This window comes from Cricetulus griseus, chromosome 4, assembly GCF_003668045.3.
Source record: "Cricetulus griseus strain 17A/GY chromosome 4, alternate assembly CriGri-PICRH-1.0, whole genome shotgun sequence".
Classification (NCBI taxonomy): Eukaryota; Metazoa; Chordata; class Mammalia; order Rodentia; family Cricetidae; genus Cricetulus; species Cricetulus griseus.
Genome location: NC_048597.1, coordinates 209,309,941 through 209,329,418, shown reverse-complemented (window position 1 = coordinate 209,329,418; position 19,478 = coordinate 209,309,941). Strand labels below are relative to the sequence as shown.

Here is a 19,478-nt window from a genome sequence, read left to right as displayed (position 1 = left end):
TGCCCTACACTTCACCCACCAAATCTATGGATTCCCATCTGGTGCCTCCTGAGTTTTCTCCTCTTCTTTGCCTTCAAAGAGATGCTTTGGGACTGTGCAAATCTACTCTCCATGACACATTTTCTCCTTGATTTAGCATCCACTGATGTTTCTTGTGCAAACCAATTCATCCTTAGCAGCTGGATACATAACCCTGGGTTCCACCCCCAGCTCTGCATAACCTGGGCTTGGTGTACTTGCCTTTAATCTGGCACTTGGGAAGTGGAGGCAAGAGGACTAGAAGTTCAGTATTGGGTAGATCACAAGATAAGATGGCTCAGTGGGTAAAAGCGCTTGCCTTTCAAATCTGAGTTTGGAGCCTCTGGTAGAAGGAGAGCACCTCTGAGCCCCACACACATGTGTGTCTTTTCCTTCCCTCCTTTTCTCTTACACAAACAGTAAATAATAATCCCCAGCCCCTTCCCTGGCCTCTGGAAACCACTGGTCTTTTTTACTGCCTGTTTTGTTTTTTAATTAAAAATGATTTTATGTGTGTGGGTGTTTTGCCTGTATGAATTTGTATGCACCACCTGAGTGCCTGGTGCCCAATGGAGGCCAGAACAGGGAGTCAGATTCCCTGGGACTGGAATTGCAGAGAGTTGTGAGCCGCCATGTGGGTGTTGGGAATCTAACCTGGGTCCTCTGGAAGAGCAGCCAGTGCTTGTAACCACGGAGCCATCTCTATCCCCTACCTATATGTTTTGTCTTTTCTGGGATATGGTGTAGTTGGGATAATCTTATTGCTAGTCTCTATGGGGTCTTTCCAGGCCAGCTTCCTTGACTTAGTCTTACACACTTAAGGGTCCTTACTTTGCTGGCCTGGTAGGTAGTTAGTGTCTTAGCACCAAATACTATTTCATTATCTATGTGTTTCAGGGATTATTTTATCTGCTTACCTACTGAAGAACATCTTGGTTTCTTCAAGTTTCTGCATTACTAATACAAACATCTGGGGTTTGTATGGACAGAAGTTATCAGATGGCTTGGGTAGATGCCAAAGAGCACATTGCAGAATCAGGTGTTAAATATGGATTTAGTTTTACAAGAAGCTGCCAATTTGTTTTCCAAAGTGGCCATATTACCATGCATCCCCACCCACCACTGGTGGAAGAATCCAGTTGTCCTACGTCACTGCCAAGATTTGACATCAACCCATTTCTATCAATCTATGTATCTCCACATGATCTTGACTTACTGAAGAGTACCCAGGTGTCCTATCTTCCCGGTAGCTACATGGCATCTTACTGGCGACTCACCCTCTGTGTTCCTCTTCCCAGAATTCTCCTAGTCTGGTAGACCTGTCTATACCTCCTGCCTGGCTACTGGCCAATCAGCATTTTATTAAGCTGATGTAAGTGACAAATCTTTACAGTGAACAAGAACATTATCCCACATCATTTCTCCCTTTTTTGTTTTCAAAACAAGAACCCTGAATCTAGTCTCTTTTGTTTAGTTTTTTTCTGACCATTATCCATAACGACTTGTAACAAAAGTGTTAAACAAAGACAAACATTTATAATCCATTTTTTGAGAAGCGGGTGAGGTTTTCTAGGTTACTTCCTGCTGGTTGGGGGCGCTGGTAATCTTGTGGGGAGGATTTAGGGTTATGGTCAAGTCCTGACTGGAATATTCTGTGAGGCTGGATCACCTCAGCCAGCATCCTCGAAGCTGCTCTAGATGCAGAACTCAGAAGAAACTGCAGCAGAGGTGCTTTGAAATAGTAGATCTCGCATCTGGGCCATACTTTCTCATTGGAGAGTTTTCAGGGGGCCTTCCTCAATCAAACCTTATTTTTCTTAATGCAGAATGAATCCACAGCCTCTCATTTCCTGTGGAAACAAAAGCAAAATCTATTCTCCAAAGTAACATATCTTTTGACTTAAATTTTGAAGTAAAGGCATTTTCAAAATATATATTTTAGATTAATCCAGCAACATTTATAATCAAATGTCTTTGGCAGCTGTTGTTCCTTCCTCATCAATTTAAAGGCAACACATATAGTATCCAGACTCTGTGTATTTTCCATCTTTATGTGGCTTTTATTACTCTTTTTATTTTTAATTTTAATTTTTCGGTTTTTTTGAGACAGGGTTTCTCTTTGTATCTTTGGCTGTACTGGAACTCACTCAATAGACTGTACTGGCCTTGAACTCACAAAGATTTACCTGCCTCTGCTTCCAGAGTGCTGAGATTAACAACATGCACAGCCACTTCCAGGTTTATACTTGAATTTTTGTTTGTTTTGTTGATTTGTCATGTTTGGGATTGAACCCAGGGTCTAGCCCAGGCAAGTACTCAAACAGTCTCTAGCCTTAAGCTAGGCAAGCATTCCACACTGAGTGTTTGTTCCCTTGTCAGGACCAGTGGAGTCTGTGAGCTTCTTTCTAGACTCAATGAGCTGCTCCATTGGTCCTCATTTTGGGGGCAATGTGTCACTGCCTTAATTACTATTTATTTAGATCTTTTTAAGACTCATTTTTATTTCATTATGAAAGAGTGTTTTGCCTCTCACATAGTATAAGTGTGTGTGTGTGTGTGTGTGTGTGTGTGTGTGTGTGTGTGTGTGTGTCTATACTATGTAGGTGCAGGTAGATGCTAAAAGAAGGTGTCATATCCCTTGGGACTAGACATAGAATACGTAAATGTAATTTAAAAAAATCTTTTTAAAAGAAAACACATATTTCACAAGATGCAAGTTACTTATGAATCTAAAAGTTTTATTAAATTATTTTGAATTTGATTTCATTGCTAACAGAGTCTGGGAACATACATCTGGCTGTGGGTTCCCATACGGGATTGTAGATGAGGGTCATAGTCTTCTGACAGTGGTTCAGCTTCAGGCTGCCACGACACAAATGTACAACTTCCTTAAATAAACATCTCCAGGAGCTGAAAACGTGTCTCTGAAGTCTGGTAAATGAGCATAAAAGGCCCGGTGCACATTAACCGTGGCCGGCACTTCTGTAAAATGTGCGCTTTAAGGAGGATTACCTAAGTGTGATACACAACTGCTCCATCTGATTGTTATCAAAGTCGGGACCACAAGCTATTACCCAAGCCGGGTCCTGCCAGCCGCCCATCCTCAGTAAGTGAATTAAAAGAGCCAAATTAGGGGAAAGCAGAAAAAATTGATTCACTGTGGCCACATTGGGAAGAGGGACAAAGAGAGCAAGGGAACCCCCAGGTCAGTCTTCAAGGTCCTGAAGGGAGATTAAAGGGACCTTCTCTGGTTGTGCCCTCTAAGCAGTTCTGGTCACCGTGTGGTCCTGCCCAACCACACTGTGGTCCTGCCCACCACACTCCTAGCAGCTTGTTAGAACTCTGTGAACTCTCTTTCAGGGAGACCCACCTCTCCCGTCCCACCCAGCATCCCCCCCCCAACTCCCCCAAGCTGGTGCCCTTCCCTTCTCCAGGTGCGATTCCTGGGGAAATTCCCACTTGTTTGGGGGTCCACGCCTAGATCGAGAGCTCGGGTACCTGTTATTCTTTTATTTAAAAAGAAGAAAAGAGAAATTGCTGAGACAGACATATTGACTATAAGTTTATTATAAGGGCCGGTAGAATGGGGAGACTAAGAAGAGGAACAGGGTAATGGCTGACCGCCATGGCCGGTCGCCATAGAGAGACAGAGCGGGGAACAGAGAGACGGGGGACACACAGAGAGAGAGAGAGAGAGAGACAGGCAGAGAGAGAGAAAGAGTGGATTCCACCAGGTAACAGGGGCAGGCCAGCATAATGCCTGAACCTTTCAGTACCTACTTAGGTTATCTTTATTTCTGCTAGGCCCTATAGGTAATTTTGTTATCTTAGAATTTCAGTTGCAGTCAGAGAAACGGATGGCACCAGATTCTTGACAGAGGTTTCCAAATATTTTGAAATTTATAAAATAGACGTCTAGGGTTTTGGCGTTTGCGATGGAGGCCAGGCTAGCCATCTACTGGAGTGTGCGTTTCAGCCCAGAAGGAAGATCCTGTCCCGTGTTCCTCTGTGGGAATTTTTTTTAGAAATAGTGGTGGTGTAAAGATTCAGAATCATTTTCCATGATGGATATATTCTGACAGGAACCTGTAGTCTCCAGCCTTGCCCTCAGGCTGCCGTAACTGCCAGGCCTTTTTGTTTTTACTACATTGCCTATTGTAGGGATGACTTCAGATCTCGACTTGATTTGGTGCCTAGGGGCTAATTTAGTGTGGTCTTTGAAGCAGTTGCTCCTTCTGGGCAGCCATGAGGGCTGGGCCAGACTCTACTGTTTGCTCTGCTCTGCCCCAACCGGTTCTGTCTGGTTCATCCAGTCGTTTGCTGGAATGCAAAGCTGTAGGAGCTACAAGTGTGCTTCCGTGAGCTTGCCGGGCCGGGCCGTCTGAACTTGGGGTTTTTCTTTCCCTTCTGTCTGTGCTTTAAGGTTGAAGTCTGCCTCTTGGCCTGCCTGCTTCTCAGCAGACTGCAAAGCATGTATGTGTGAAGGCCTGCCGCCCTTGGCCTCTCTGAAGGAAAACTCTCATCCCGCTTATCGCCCCACATTCTTGGGAATCCTCGCGTAGCTCCTCCCTCAGCTCTCAGCTCTGCATCCTCCACAGTAACTTTCCCTTCCCTGGCTGTGTTGTCTTTCCGGATGATGGCAGCTTGCTCTACAGGCTTTCTCAGAGCCGTGACACTCCTGTGACTGCGTTCTGCCACTTTTTTTTTTTTTTTTTTGGTTTTTCGAGACAGGGTTTCTCTGTGTAGCTTTGGAACCTATCCTGGCACTCGCCCTGGAGACGAGGCTGGCCTCGAACTCACAGATATCCGCCTGCCTCTGCCTCCCAAGTGCTGGGATTAAAGGCGTGCACCACCAATGCCCGGCTTCTGCCACTTTCTTAGCCCATGTAGTGCGAAGCACTTACCTGAGAACACCGCAGTATAGCTACCGTGGAGGGGACTGGGGCCTTCAGCAAATGTGGGCCCGAGTCCAAGCAGTCACTGGGGCAACTTTGGCGATCATGAGTGACTGCTGAGGAGCCAGTGCCAGTGTGGGAGCCCCGCCACACGCACATGAGCATCGAAATTGGGGAAGTTTTCACAGCTTCTGTATTGGGTGGTTAAGGGGTCCCACTCTGTGCAGCTGTGGTGGAGGTTGTTACACGTTACCCTAGTCACCACTGGGGCAGCCCTGAGCAGTTTACAACTTAGCAACTAGTTGTGGATAGCTTGTCCCTGACCTTTGGGCTGCAGAGGGTTCCTCCGGGGAATCAGAGTTTGTCTCCAGGTACTTACCCTATCAGCAGTCAGCGCCCTCTTCCTGGATGACTAGATTCTGCCTGGCCCATTGTTAGGTCTCAAGGTCTCAGGCTGCCCACACATCTAGAGATGATCCCAAACTAGACTATAGGAGGGTTTCTGGTTGATAGATAAACAAAGCTAGCATTCCTCAGGAACTTGTGAAACTGGTTCCCATTTACCAAAAGGAGTCATTTCCCCCTACCTCTGACAGAAGGACACAGGGCTCCATTGACATATACTTGTGGGTGCCTATCAACACCCATGCTGGCCTCCAGGCACCGTAGTTCCTATTCACAAGTACTTGTTATACATTTCAAAGCCTTACCTCCCCCCCCCCTCAGATCCCTGCTCTCTTTATGCCTCCCCCCTGCTATTCTCACTATTCTCTCTCCCTCCCCATTCTCCCTTTCCTTGCAGACAGCCTTGGTGGAGTCTAGTCTGCTTTCTTTTCTCTCTGCTCTGGACTCCTGAGAAAATATATAGATGCCACTATATATTTTCTCATTTTCCTAAGATAACCTTCACCATGACCATCATTTTCTTTGCTGCACCCTCTTGCATACGTCTGGTACCGAAACCCTCCTCCACCCGATGCCGACCCCTCTCACACCCATCACCTGCATTCTGGCTGGGCTCCGTGTGGCCTGGTTTGGTTTAAGGCTGAAGGAACCTGCACAATGGAGCCCCTACACTAGTGAAGGCTGTCTCGACTCAGGGTGTCCCTATGTTGTGGTGGTGTAACCGGCTTGGCAGAAAGGAGGGTAGTTTAAAGAGACACTTGTGCCTCTCAATCTATCAGACTGTTGAAACAGTGGGCCCCAAAGAAATGGGAATTTCCTCAGGCGTCCCATGCAGGGGGAAGGGAAAGGCTCCAGCCAGAGTAGGCCTGCCTCCCTGAAATGTCAGTCATGTGGAGAGGTTGAAAGACTAACTATAGTTTGTCTTGGGTGATCTGTAGCTCATTAAATAGCTACTCCTTATCGTGCACCCCCCCCCCATTTCCCATGGAGGACCTGAACATCCTGACAAACAGATAAGACCCCTTGGAATGTATCAGTGTTGTCAGCTAGCACCCAAGGCTTATGGCAGTTCTCCCGTATCACTGTCATTGGGGAGACCTTAGTCTGTGTTCCCAGTTTGCACCCCTCAAATTTTGTGTCAGTGGGTGACACTGGGGAAAGTGGCTGCACTGAGCATCTAATCGCCTGAGCTGCAAACTTGGGCCATTTTTAATTCCTTGTTGTTTGTCTGTTGCTGTTGGAAATGGGGACAACCAGGTAAACTGTTTTTTATAGGGTGACTGCAGGGGGTGTTGCTTGTTGGTGTGCAGCACGTCAGTGAGAAATGAGGGAGGTTTCTGGGGACCTTTGGAGGGTTCCAGAGCATGGCTTCCAAGGGTGTTGCTATCAAGTTCACTTCCTTCCCCCAGGAAGTCTGGGACACATGCTTAGGTCAATTAAGGCTGTCTTCTGCACACTCAGTGTGATCATCTACTGTGAACTTGTCCTGCTGATAAAAATTGTTTAAGGGTTACCCTGAAACTAGTACCGGTGCACTGGGTTTTGCCAAAGTACTCTTTTTTTTTTTTTTCTTTTTTTTATGGCCCAGCACTGCAGATACAGTGAAAAATGAAGCTGGCAGGGTTTCCACCCACATGGAGTTCATATTTAAGTGAAAGACATGGAGGAAAACTCATGCATGTGAGCACAAAGTGAGAGGAAGGAAGTGCCCATGACAGAACAGCTAACGCACATCCCAGTGGAGGAAGGGTTTATTTTGGCTCAGGGCTTCAGCGAGTCACAGTGAGGGGATAGAACAGAGCAGAGAGAAGGCAGGGAAGGAAGGCAGGAGGGGAGGAAGAGGAGTGTGAAGGATGGATGGATGCCTGGGATGCTCTGCACTGGTTCCCTGCAGCTGGAACTGGCCTCTGCGCCGAGGTTCTGTGTTCCCCTCACACCATGCTTTGCTCTGATGCTGGGAACACAGAGTCTGTCTGTCCTCCAGGAGAGTCACTTCTTCATCACTACAGTTTCTTCTTGATCCCTCGTGGTTTCCTGTGACTGAAGTATATTTTGATTAAAATCAGTAGATACACTCTCTGATTCTTTTGGTAATTGTTAGCAACATAATCTTTCTCCACACTTTCAAAGTGGGAATTTTGCAAACAACATACACGAGCACACACACAGATACAGATATAGATAGGTTATAGATAAATATAGATAGTTGAATCTTGTTTTTGTCTTTTAAAATTCTTCTTAAAACATTTTTAAGATAGCTTTTTATTTATTTTTATGGGTATATTTTTTGTTTCATTTTGCCTGCATGTATGCCTTTGCCTTGCTCTCAGATACCAGAAGATCCCATAGAACTGGAGTTACAGATGGTTGTGAGCTGCTCCTACATGGCCACTGGGATCCAAACCCAGGTCCTCTGGGAGAGCAGCCAGTGATCTTAACTGCTGAGCCATCTCTCCAGTCCCATAAAGACAGCTTCTTGCTATGTAGTCCAGGCTGATTGCAAACGTGAGCTCACTAGACTTGGCCTCACTGGAGCTGGGGTTATAAGTGTGTATCACTGTGTTACTGGTGATTGGGGGTCTTAGCTGGTGTTTCAGGGTTCTTATTTAAGAATAAAATAAAATTTATCATTATTAGAACAATTGAGATATTACATACAATATATTTTGCTATCATTGCAAGACATATATGACAAAAAAGGAGAGTAAAATAAGAGCTCACATAGATTAGCAAAAGTAGTAAGGTGACATTATTCAAAGTAAAACGATAATCCAGGTCAGAAATATGTTGTTAAGATGGACAGTAGATTGTGTGAGTGAAGGTATTGAAGGGTCCTAATAATTGTTTAGGCTTTTATGGGGTCCAAGAGAAGGAGTAGTTTGTTTGCTAAGTGTTGTAGTCTGGGTGGTCCTTTATATAAAAACTTTTAAAAAGATTTGTTTATTTTGATTTTATGTGTGTGGATATTTTGCCTGCAGGTGTCTGTGTAACACATGCATGTCCTACATGGAGAAGCCAGAAGAGGGCATCAGATACCCTAGAACTGTGCTCTTAACCACTGAGCCTTTCTCCATCCACTGATTTTCTGTTTTAATTAGCAGATAAAGTTACATTTTCTCCTGGGCATGTATCTTCCCATAATGCATTTGATTTTAATCATGTGCATGCCCAAGTGTGCATAGGCGTAAGATGGTAAATGGGCGATTCTCCCGCAAAGTTGGCTCTACAGACACGTTTGCCTTATTGTGCATGTATGCACTGATGGCCACACCCAGCCGTGAAATATGACTGCAGGATTAATCACCATCTACAGCAGAAGAAGGGCTGAGATACACGGGTATAGTGATAAGTTTAGGAACTGGTTTAGTAGCGTGTCCATGCAGCAGAATAATAGCGGCAGTTTTCCCTTAGGGCCTATGACCTGTCTGGCCATTGGTTCTTGGCCCTGGTAATGGTTCCAGGGATGAGTTACACCTTATGGAGCAAGGGAAGATGGTCATGAAGTCCCACCCTTCGTGGAGAAATTTGACAGTTGGCCCCTGCTGGGAGACGGAGAGACAGTTCCCTTTAAGGTGTAGCTTCTGGTAGATTGACCAAGCTCTAGAACAGTGGTTCTCAACCTTCCCAATGCTGCCACCCTTTAATACAGTTCTTCATGTTGTGAGGACCCCCAACCATGAAATTATTTTCATTGCTACTTCATAACTGCAATATTGCTACTTGTGATCATAATGCCAGTATCTGTATGGTCTTGGGTAACTCCTGTGAAAGGGTCATTTGACCCCCAAAGGGTCGTGAGCCTTAGGTTGGGAACCTCTGCTCTGGCGATGAACACACATCCAAGAGTATATGCACAGCACAAACTGCCCTCCCTCAACCCCCTATAAAAAAGACAAGTTTGGGCGGTGGGTAGGGAAGGGGTGTGGATCTGGGAAAAGTTGGGAGAGGGAGTGAATGGGATCAAAATACAATGCATTAAATTCTCAAAGAACCAATAAAAAAGGAAATGGGAAAGAAGATGACTGCAGGTATGGAATTCTCACTTAGTGGTTTTGGTTTTGTTTTTAAATCTTGTCAGCACTTCAGACGTTTTGCTTTGTCTCTTCTCGTGTGTTTGGTTTCTGAAGAGAAAGAGCACAGGATTCTTAAGGGTCTCACCTGCAGCGGGGTTTCCCATTCTCCTCTGTAACTGGGGAGCCCTGTGCTGGTGGCACGGACAGCTCAGCACCCTGAGCTGTAGTGTAGACTTGGGAAGATTCTTAGTTCCTGTTTGTGCCTTTTCTCTGAATTCACAGGAAGTGCTTGCTACCTCTGCCGCTCTTCCCAGCTTCTCTGACTTTCTTTGGGGCCCTCCTTCCTCATTGCTGTCTTGCTTTTTGGTGTGGGTGGCTTTTATTGAAATATCAGTCTGCCAGGAAGTGTACCAAAGTGTTTGTTTGAATTGGTTGATTTTTGGTGTTTTGGGGGTTTGTGGAATTTCCATTCCTCTGCTTGTTTTATTTGTTCTTGGGTTCTGGACACTTAACAAGTTGGAAGCATAGCTGGGTGGGGTCTTTGCCTGAGAGCACCCCCCTCACTTACCTGGTGCTCTTTGTAACTTGAAACTCTACATTTGGATTTCTTTTTGCTTCACTTGCTCTTCTCTCTCTCTCTCTCTCTCTCTTTTTTAAATTGTAGCCCCACATAAGAGTGATTACTAATAACCACGGGGCAGAGTCAGTATTAGGCTGTCATGAAATCTTCTCTGCCAAGGACTAGTCTGGTGCTTTTAAATTTAGCCTCAAGCTGATTCTTTTTTTTTAAGATTTTATTTATTTATTATGTATCATCTTCTGTTTTATTTAGTTTTCTATTGCTGTCATAAAACCCCATGGCCAAAGCAACTTATAAAGCATGTAATTTGGGGCTCACAGTTGCAGAGGGACAGTCCATGATGGCAGAGCACAGGCGTGGCAGCAGGGATAGCTGAGAGCTGACAGTTTGATCTGCAAGTAGGAGGCAGATGAGAGACACTAGGAATGGTATTTGTCTTGAAACCTCAAAGCCCACCCCCAGTGACACACCTCTGTTGTGGGATATTTGTACACTGTGTGAAGGTGTATTGCTGTGATTGGTGTAATGAAAAGCTCAACGGTTAATAGCTAGGCAGGAGGTATGGGCCGACTTCTGGGCAGAGAGAGAACATAGGAGAAATCTAGGCACGAGGAGGAATCTAGGTGTGTGAGAGAGACTCAAGACATGGCGGAATCAGGATGGGCGGCACATGACAGAACATAGATTAATAGAAATGGGTTAATTTTAGTTATAAGAGTTAGTTGGGAACAAGCCTAAGCTAAGGCCAACCTTTCATAATTAATATTAAGTCTCCATGTCATTATTTGGAAACTGGCTGGTGGACAGAGAAAGATTTGCTGCAACAGGTCCCACACCTCCTAATCCTTCCCAAACAATTCTGCCAGCCAGGGAACAAGTATTCAAACATGTGAGCCTGTGGGGGCCATTCTCATTCAAACCACCACATAGGTGGTGTATATAACGTTAGGTTTGTATAAAACTGATTCTTTGAAGCTTTGTCAAACATCCTTGGTGTTGTTTGTCTCTCCTCCCTCATCCCCGGCCCCTCCCAGAAAGAGCCCCCTCTCCATTTTTCCCATTTCTCGGTGTATTGCCTGTATCCTCTTGTTTTCCTGTTTACCTGTTCCCCACGGTCCCTTTTCACTTCCCTGGTTTCTGTGATTACTCCAGGATGTAGACACATGAAGATTTGGAACTAGGAACAGAAGACAAGAGAGTGTACAGCATTTGTGTTCATGTGTCTGAATTAGCTCACTTAATAGATTTTTTTTCTGTTTTTATCCATTTACTCGAGGATTTCATTTTTCTTTTAGACAAGGTCTCTCTATGTAGTCCTGGCTGGCCTTGAACCCATAGACATCTGCTTGCTTCTCCAAGTGTTGGGAAGGTCTTGGTCTTTTAGTGAATCTGTGGCTCTGGATTGTGACACGTGTCTCAATCCCCTCCCCTCTCATCTCTCTGGTAGGGCAGGATGGCTAGAGTCCTAGGGTTGGGATATCTATCATCCCACATGGAAGGCTTGAGGTGCCTGAAGTTTGGGGTTTTCCTTCTGCATTTTTATTTTTATTTTCAAGACCGGGTTTCTCTGTGAAACAGTTCTGGCTGTCTTGCTGTCCTGGAACTCATTCTGTAGACCAGGCTGGCCTTGAACTCACAGAGATCTGCCTGCCTCTGTCTCCTGAGTACTGGGATTAAAGGCGTGCGCCACCACTACCCAGCTCCTCTGTCTTTTAAAAGAAGAAATGCCATTGTTTCTTTTCCCCTCCACATGCCTAAAGCAAAAGGAGATTTTTCTCTAAAAGTCATTGATTTCCTGGTGTAAAATTTTATTTGTTTGAAAGATTTAGCTTTTGATTCTCTGTGTATGTGTCTGGGGGCCAGGGCCGGATGAGTGTTGATGTCTGCAGAGGCTGGAAGAGGGCATCTGATCCCTTGGAGCTGGAGTTTCAGCAAGTTGCGAGTCGCTCAGCATAGATGCTTGGAGCTGAGCTTAAGTCCTATGTAAGAGCAGTGTCCACTCTTAGCCACAGAGCCATCTCGCCAGCCTCGTGGGTGGTGCTGCCATGTTCAAGGCAGCTCTCGTCTCCTGTCTGGACGCTCCTCACATGCACTCATCTCTTAGGGGCCTCGCATAGTCTTGATCATGGTTAACTGTCATATCCAGTCCTTATTTACATTTTGTCTGTTTCAGTTCTTTTTTTTTAATTTTTATCATGAAATAATATTTTATGAATGAACATTTAGTTAATCTTGTGTATGTGTGCAATGGGAAAGATGTTACTGGTATTATTCTAAACAAGGGCACAAAATCAAAGTCACAGACGGGGGCTGGAGCGATAGCTCAGAGGTTAAGAGCACCGGCTTCTCATCCAGAGGTTCTGAGTTCAATTCCCAGCAACCACATGGTGGCTCATCTGTAATGAGACCTGGTGCCCTCTTCTGGTGTGCAGATATACATGGAAGCAGAATGTTGTATACATATTAAATAAATAAAAATTAAAAAAAGTCACATAGACAGACATGCACAGACACACACATATACATATACACACATACATACACATAGACATACATGCAGATATACAAACATGCACAATATATACACACTTAGAGATACACACACAGGCACAGATACACAGCCACATACACACCATCCATTAGAAAAAGACAAAGAATACAAACACATGATTTCTATAGGCAATTTCATGTACAATTATTTAACAGGAGACTAGAAATTTAACCGGTCACTTAAATTATACTAAATGGTGACAATTAATTATAGAAAATCTACAATACTCATAGAATGCCATCCAAACTATAATATATATTGTTTTTAAAAATAAAGCAAATTTGGAAATAATATGCACAGGACACTGTTACAAAGAGTTGTGTCAAAAGGGAAATGTTTGTATTAGGAAGTAAGAGAAAAATATTTATTTGCACAAGTCGAATGTCTCTGGAAGGACAGATGAGAGACTGACAGTGGCTGTTTGGAGGTTTGGAAATCAGGGCTGGGATATAGATTTATTTTCCATTGTCTCCTCCCCACATTCTTTCTAATGTTTTACATAAAGTAGAATCTATAGATTAAAGTCAGGTGTGGTGGACACCGGTAACCCCAGGTCAGCATCCCAGGCTCAGTCAGTTATCTGTCTGTCTGTCTCCCTGCCCTCTCCCTTTCTCTACCTTCTTCTCATTAACATCAGTATGCTGACTAATGGATTCCTAAAAAACAGCCTCACTTAAAGTAGTTCACTGTTTACCAGCTTAGTGCCTCAGTTTCTCCATGGAAGTGGGAGATGATAGAAGTTTTTAAAGTTTTAATGACAGAATCCTGGAAAGGGTTATAATAAGCACACGGTACATGAATTCTGAGTCAGGGCCACCTGTGATCCTAGGTTTAAGTTAACCTAGTGAGTTAACCACACTGCAGGTTAACCACAACTGCAGGTTAACCACACTGCAGGTTAACCACGCTGAGGTTAACCACATTGCAGGTTACTGCAGGTTAACCACACTGCAGGTTAACCAGACTGAGGTTAGCCACACTGCAGGTTAACCACACTGCAGGTTAGCCACACTGAGGTTAACCACGCTGAGGTTAACCATATTGCAGGTTAGCCACACTGCAGGTTAACCACACTGCAGGTTAGCCACACTGAGGTTAGCCACACTGAGGTTAACCATATTGCAGGTTAGCCACACTGCAGGTTAACCACACTGCAGGTTAACCACGGTACAGGTTAGCCACACTGCAGGTTAACCACACTGCAGGTTAACCACACTGCAGGTTAGCCACACTGAGGTTAACTGCACTGCAGGTTAACCACACTGCAGGTTAGCCACACTGCAGGTTAACCACACTGGAGATTAACCGCACTGCAGGTTAGCCACACTGCAGGTTAGCCACACTGCAGGTTAACCACACTGCAGGTTAACCACATTGCAGGTTAGCCACACTGCAGGTTAACCACAGTGAGGTTAGCCACACTGCAGGTTAGCCACACTGGAGATTAACCACACTGCAGGTTAGCCACACTGCAGGTTAACCACACTGCAGGTTAGACACACTGGAGATTAACCACACTGCAGGTTAGCCACACTGTAGGTTAGCCACACTGCAGGTTAACCACACTGCAGGTTAACCACATTGCAGGTTAGCCACACTGCAGGTTAACCACAGTGAGGTTAGCCACACTGCAGGTTAGCCACACTGGAGATTAACCACACTGCGGGTTAGCCACACTGAGGTTAGCCACACTGCAGGTTAACCACACTGCAGGTTAGATACACTGGAGATTAACCATACTGCAGGTTAGCCACACTGTAGGTTAGCCACACTGCAGGTTAACCACACTGCAGGTTAACCACACTGCAGGTTAGCCACACTGCAGGTTAGCCACACTGCAGGTTAATCACATTGCAGGTTAGCCACACTGAGGTTAATCACACTGCAGGTTAGCCACACTGGAGATTAACCACACTGAGGTTAGCCACACTGCAGGTTAACCACACTGCAGGTTAGCCACACTGTAGGTTAGCCACACTGCAGGTTAGCCACACTGCAGGTTAGCCACACTGCAGGTTAATCACATTGCAGGTTAGCCACACTGAGGTTAACCACACTGCAGGTTAACCACATTGGAGGTTAGCTACACTGCAGGCTAGCCATGCTTCAGGTTAACCACACTGCAGGTTATCTTACTGAGACTGAAGCAGATAGCAGAGAGTTCTTCTGAGAATAGTATTCTATTGCTGTGAAGGGACACCATAAAAGCATTTAATAGTAGTTTGATTACAGTTTCAGAGGTTTAGCCCATTGTCGTCATGGTGGGAAGCATGGTGGCTCACAGGCAGACATGGTGCTGGAGAAGTAGCTGTGAGTTCCACATTCTGATCTGCAGGAAGAGAGAAACTCTGGGCTTGGCATGAGCTTTCTAAAGCCTCAAAGCCTCTAAAGCCCACCCCCAGTGACACGTCTTCCAATAAGGCCACACCTTCTAATCCTTTCAAATGGTACCACTCCCTGTTTACCAAATCTGTGAGCCTATGGGGGCCATTCTCATTTAAACCACTGCAGTGTGGCTCGGAAAGCAAGTCTTCAGCCTGTGGATATCTTGAATCCCAGCCTCTTCCTGCCAGTAGGTCTCTGTCACCTCCCCTGCTCTTGGTTGAGTGAACTCCCAAGTAGCTCTGGTGACTTGAGTCTGACAATGTGGAAATCTGATTTCAGGACACATCCTACCTGTTTATCACTGGCCCTGAGGTTGTGAAGTCTGTTACCAATGAAGATGTCACTCAGGAGCAGCTGGGTGGTGCCAAGACCCACACCACTGTGTCAGGTAAGAGGTGTGAACATGACTTTCCTGCTCTTAAAAGGTGAAGCCATTGCCATGCAGGGTTGTGGTGATATCTTTCTTGCACAAATAAAGCCTATCTGGGGGTCAGAGAATGGAGTTTGCTACTAGCTAACCATAGAGGTCTGGAGGTCTATACAGACAGACAGGAAGTGATGTAGCTGGGCAGAAACAGGATATAAGCAGGGAGAAACAGGAAATCGCTCTCTTCTCTGCTGAGATGATTAGGAAGTGAGGTGTGCTGTGTCTTTTTTTTTATTATAAAATTATTGGTCAATGGCTAGGGCTTCTTACTAGCTATCTCTCTCTTAATTATTAACCCATATCTACTAATCTGTGTGTTTCTACATTGCCTTATCTTACCAGAGAATGCCTGGTGCATCCTGTCTCCTCAGTCTCTACATGGAGTCTCTTTTGAAGCTTCTCTTTCCTCTCTCCCCAGCATTCTCCTCATCTCCTAGTCCCACCTATCTTCCTATCTCTCCTGGCCAATCAGTGTTTTATTCATCAACCAATAAGAGAAACATATATACAGAAGGACATCCCCTATCACAGGGTGGTGAAAGGTTGTTAAAAAATGTCACTTCACCAACAGCACTTACCCAGGAGGACTGCGACTTCCGGCCACAGAAGTGATAGGCAGACGGCAGCCTCAGACTTAAGTAGTAGGTTACTAATGTCCCCCACCCACACCCTTGTGCTGCACACTGGCTAGGCCAGCTCTTCACCATAGGCCCTCATTGTCTGTAAAGTGATCTTGGAGCCCATGTGAGTGGTCGTAAGTAGCTGTGAACTTGCAGAGGAATGGTCTGAGATGGTATCTTGTGACTTACCTTTTGGCATTGAAGCAAAAGTTTTTTTCCCATCACACCCCACTGCACCCCAAATATTCTAGCTGCTGGAAGTACACGCAGTTACAAGCGTACTTTGTTTCTATGTATTTGCTGACTTTGGACAGTTGATATAAGTTGAGTCATACAACAGTCATTATCAGGTACTTTGTATTTACCCCATTTCCCTCTCTTGTCTCCCTCTTTTGATTCTCTTTCTCTTGTCAGATTATGCATACATGTGTGCATGTATGTCCAGGTGGGTGTTCATGCATGTGCGTTCCTGTGTGTGTGTGTATACATTGCATTTTGTGTGAATGTAGTGAGGGACACGCTACAATGTTCATGTACAATGTTCACGTTGGAGAACTGGTTGGAATTGCTTCTCTTTCTATTATGTGAGTCCCAGGGATCAAACTTATATTGTCTGGCTTGGCCACAAGTACCTTTTCCCGCTGAGCCCATGGTTATATGTTTTTTAAGGTCTCGATTCCACATAATGTATAGGTGATGGGAGTGTCCTTCTGTATATGTGTTTCTGTTATTGGTTGATGAATAAACACTGTCTGGCCAATGAGGCAGAAAGATAGGCGGGACAAGGGTGAGAATTCTGGGAAAGGTAGGCAGAGGGCCTGCCAGAACAGTCACCATGTAGGCCACCAAAGGAGTAACAAGTTCAGACCCTTCATGTGGAAATACACAGATTAATAGAAATGGGTTAATAATTAACACAGAGCTAGCCAATAAGAAGCCCTAGTCATCGGCCAATAGTTTTATAATTAATATAACATCTCAGTGTGTTTATTTGGGGCTGAGGTGGCAACAGGACCAGGCAGGTGGGACAAGAAGAACCTCCACAGCATATAGATGTATAACTATTAACTAAATTGTTTTTCTTTTTTAGAGATAGGATCTCACTAAGTTGCCCAGGCTGGTCTCAAATTCTTAATCTTCCTGCCTCAGCCTCTTGAGAGCTAGGATTACAGATGTGGGCTACCATTCACTGCCCCAGACCCCCTCATCCCCCACTCCCATGATGGAATTATACCCGGAGCATCCAACATGATAGAAAGCTGCTGTACCACTGAGTCCAGGCCCAGACCGAACGTATCTTGTTTATTCACTGATAGACATTTGGGCTTTATAGCATATATATGTTTGTGGTTTTATAACATATATGTTTGTGTTTATAGCATAATATCCTGTTATAAACATTTGTATGACATTTTTATTTCTTGCTGGCACGTGCCCAGGTATATGTGGAATAGCTGTTGATCTTTCTGAGGCTCTGCCAGACTGCCTTCCAGAATGTTGTGCCAGTTTATAAATGTTTTTTAAATAGTAGAGTTCAGTCATGTTGAGAATACTCCTTTCAGCAGATAGTCATCGAGTACCTGTGTGTGAAGCATTTTGTTAGGTGCTAGGAACATGTCTGTGGAGACAACACAACATGGCAGTTACTAGTTAGGGAGATGGGTAATACAAAACACAAACACAACACCATGCAGTGCATTCAAGGTGCTAAGTTCTTTGGGAAAAAGAACAGGCCATCAGACATTGGGTCATTGATGTTCCACCCATGGGCAAGGGTAGGGCTCACAATGAGGGTGCTAGATGAATATACCCGGAGAGGTTCTCTGTGGGTATTGAGGGGGTAGCACCCAGGCACAGGCAATTGCTTATACAAAGGCCAAGGGGTAGAGGAGTGATGAGCTGCATATGGGCAGCAAAGGGCATGACCTGATATCCTGATTTCACATAAAAATCTCCCTCTGGCTGCTCTGAGGACAGAGATATTATGGGGCAGTGGTGGAAGCAGATGGTCTAGGTGAGGCGCCCCGGGAGAGTACTTGGCTCTGCCCAGGGCCTTGTTTGGCTAGTTTTTATTTCCAACACTTCCAGAATGAGGCTTGACCCCTCACCAGGGCCAGGGTGTTCCCTTTCCTTCTACTGTGTCCAAACCCATTGTGCACTAGGCACCTTTCTTGGTAGGAGGCAGAGAGCAGCTGTGGGGAAGCTGGTGTAGAGTAGTGTCCCGCTGCATACAGAGCAGGGAAGTGTGGAGGGCCCACAGTGCAGGGAATGTGGGGGTGTGGACTGGTGGAAGAGCAGCATGTGGGGTGTCCATCCTGACCAAAGCTGGGGACAGAGCTGCCAGGTTGGTTGTGTCTGTCCAGCTGGAGAAGACTGTGAGCATCTTCATGTCATCTGTAGGTGACCACTGTGAGCGTCTTCATATGTCATCTGTAGGTGACCCCTGTGAGCGTCATATGTCATTTGTTGGTGACCCTGGCTCCTGGGCCTTTCATCCTCTCTGTGTTCTCAGGTGTGGCCCACAGAGCTTTCGAGAATGATGTGGATGCCCTGTGTAACCTGCGCGAGTTCTTCAACTACCTGCCCCTCAGCAGCCAGGACCCAGCTCCAGTCCGAGAGTGCCATGACCCCAGGTAGGTGGTGGCAGGCTTGTCCTTCTCTGGTCTTCTGGCCTCTCTGTCCTGACAGGACTTGAGGTCAGCTTGGAGCAGGTTGCAAAGATGTCAACAAGGTCCCAGCTGTGGTGATGTTGGGGGCATCTGAGTACAGGAGGGACTCTGGTTTTGGCTTTGGGGGTGGGAGAGACTACAAAAGTTTGTTAAGACTTTTGAGTTGTCCAAAAATGGAGATGGAAGATTTTTGAGGTCTTGAGAAGGAACAGCCAAAGTGATGTCAGCAGCATGGCCTAGGAGATGTGCTGTGTAGACTGCTTTTGGCCCAAGGTGGAGCTTTGCTGAGCGCCTTGTAAAGACTTCAGATCCAATGTGCAAGCAGGGTGTGGTGGCTCATGCCTTTAACCCTAGCACACAGGAGGCAGAGGCAGGCAGATCTGGGTTTGAGGTCAGCCTGCTACAGAGAGAGTTCCAGGACAGCTATGACTCCCAGAGAAACCCTTTCTCAGAAAACAGAAAGCTCCCAGATCCCCATGCTTTGGGCCCTTTGCCTTGCCACAGAGTAGGGTGGAGGTCCAGCAGGGAACCGCTGCCCTGCTTCTGTTTCTTCAGATTACAAAACTCACTTGAGCTGGCCTTCCTTGTTGATGGAGTTCAGAATTGCATCCTGTGGTTAGAGGCTGTCCTCAGGTACCTAGGCTCTGAGTGCCCTGGAACTGTGCCCCCAGGGCCCCCAAAGCTGTGTCTGCTCATGGGGCCCTCAGGAAGGGTGGTCACTAGGAAGCAGCTTTTCTTCAGAGTATTTATATACTTAGTATTTGGTGTTCTTGAAGGGTTTGGCACATCATTTGAAGGGTGTGGCCAAGGGTCCCAGCGTGTCTGAGTAGCCTACCTTGACCCAGGGAAGCTGTTTAAGTGACCCATAAAGATGTAAGGACTGACTCCATTTTCAACAGAGGTAGAGCCTAGTCC

The 19,478-nt window shown here is 45.7% G+C and overlaps 1 protein-coding gene across 3 annotated transcripts in view; it reads left to right on the top strand.

Annotated features, from left to right (window-relative positions):
* The window catches only part of Pccb (propionyl-CoA carboxylase subunit beta), a 55,900-nt gene that overhangs the window by 24,410 nt on the left and 12,012 nt on the right, over nt 1-19,478 (top strand). For all 3 annotated transcript variants that reach the window (XM_027414301.2, XM_027414300.2, XM_027414302.1), the window contains exons 7-8: nt 15,127-15,235; nt 18,407-18,527. In XM_027414301.2, the coding sequence (XP_027270102.1) occupies nt 15,127-15,235; nt 18,407-18,527 (230 nt within the window). The remainder of the gene's footprint in view (nt 1-15,126; nt 15,236-18,406; nt 18,528-19,478) is intronic.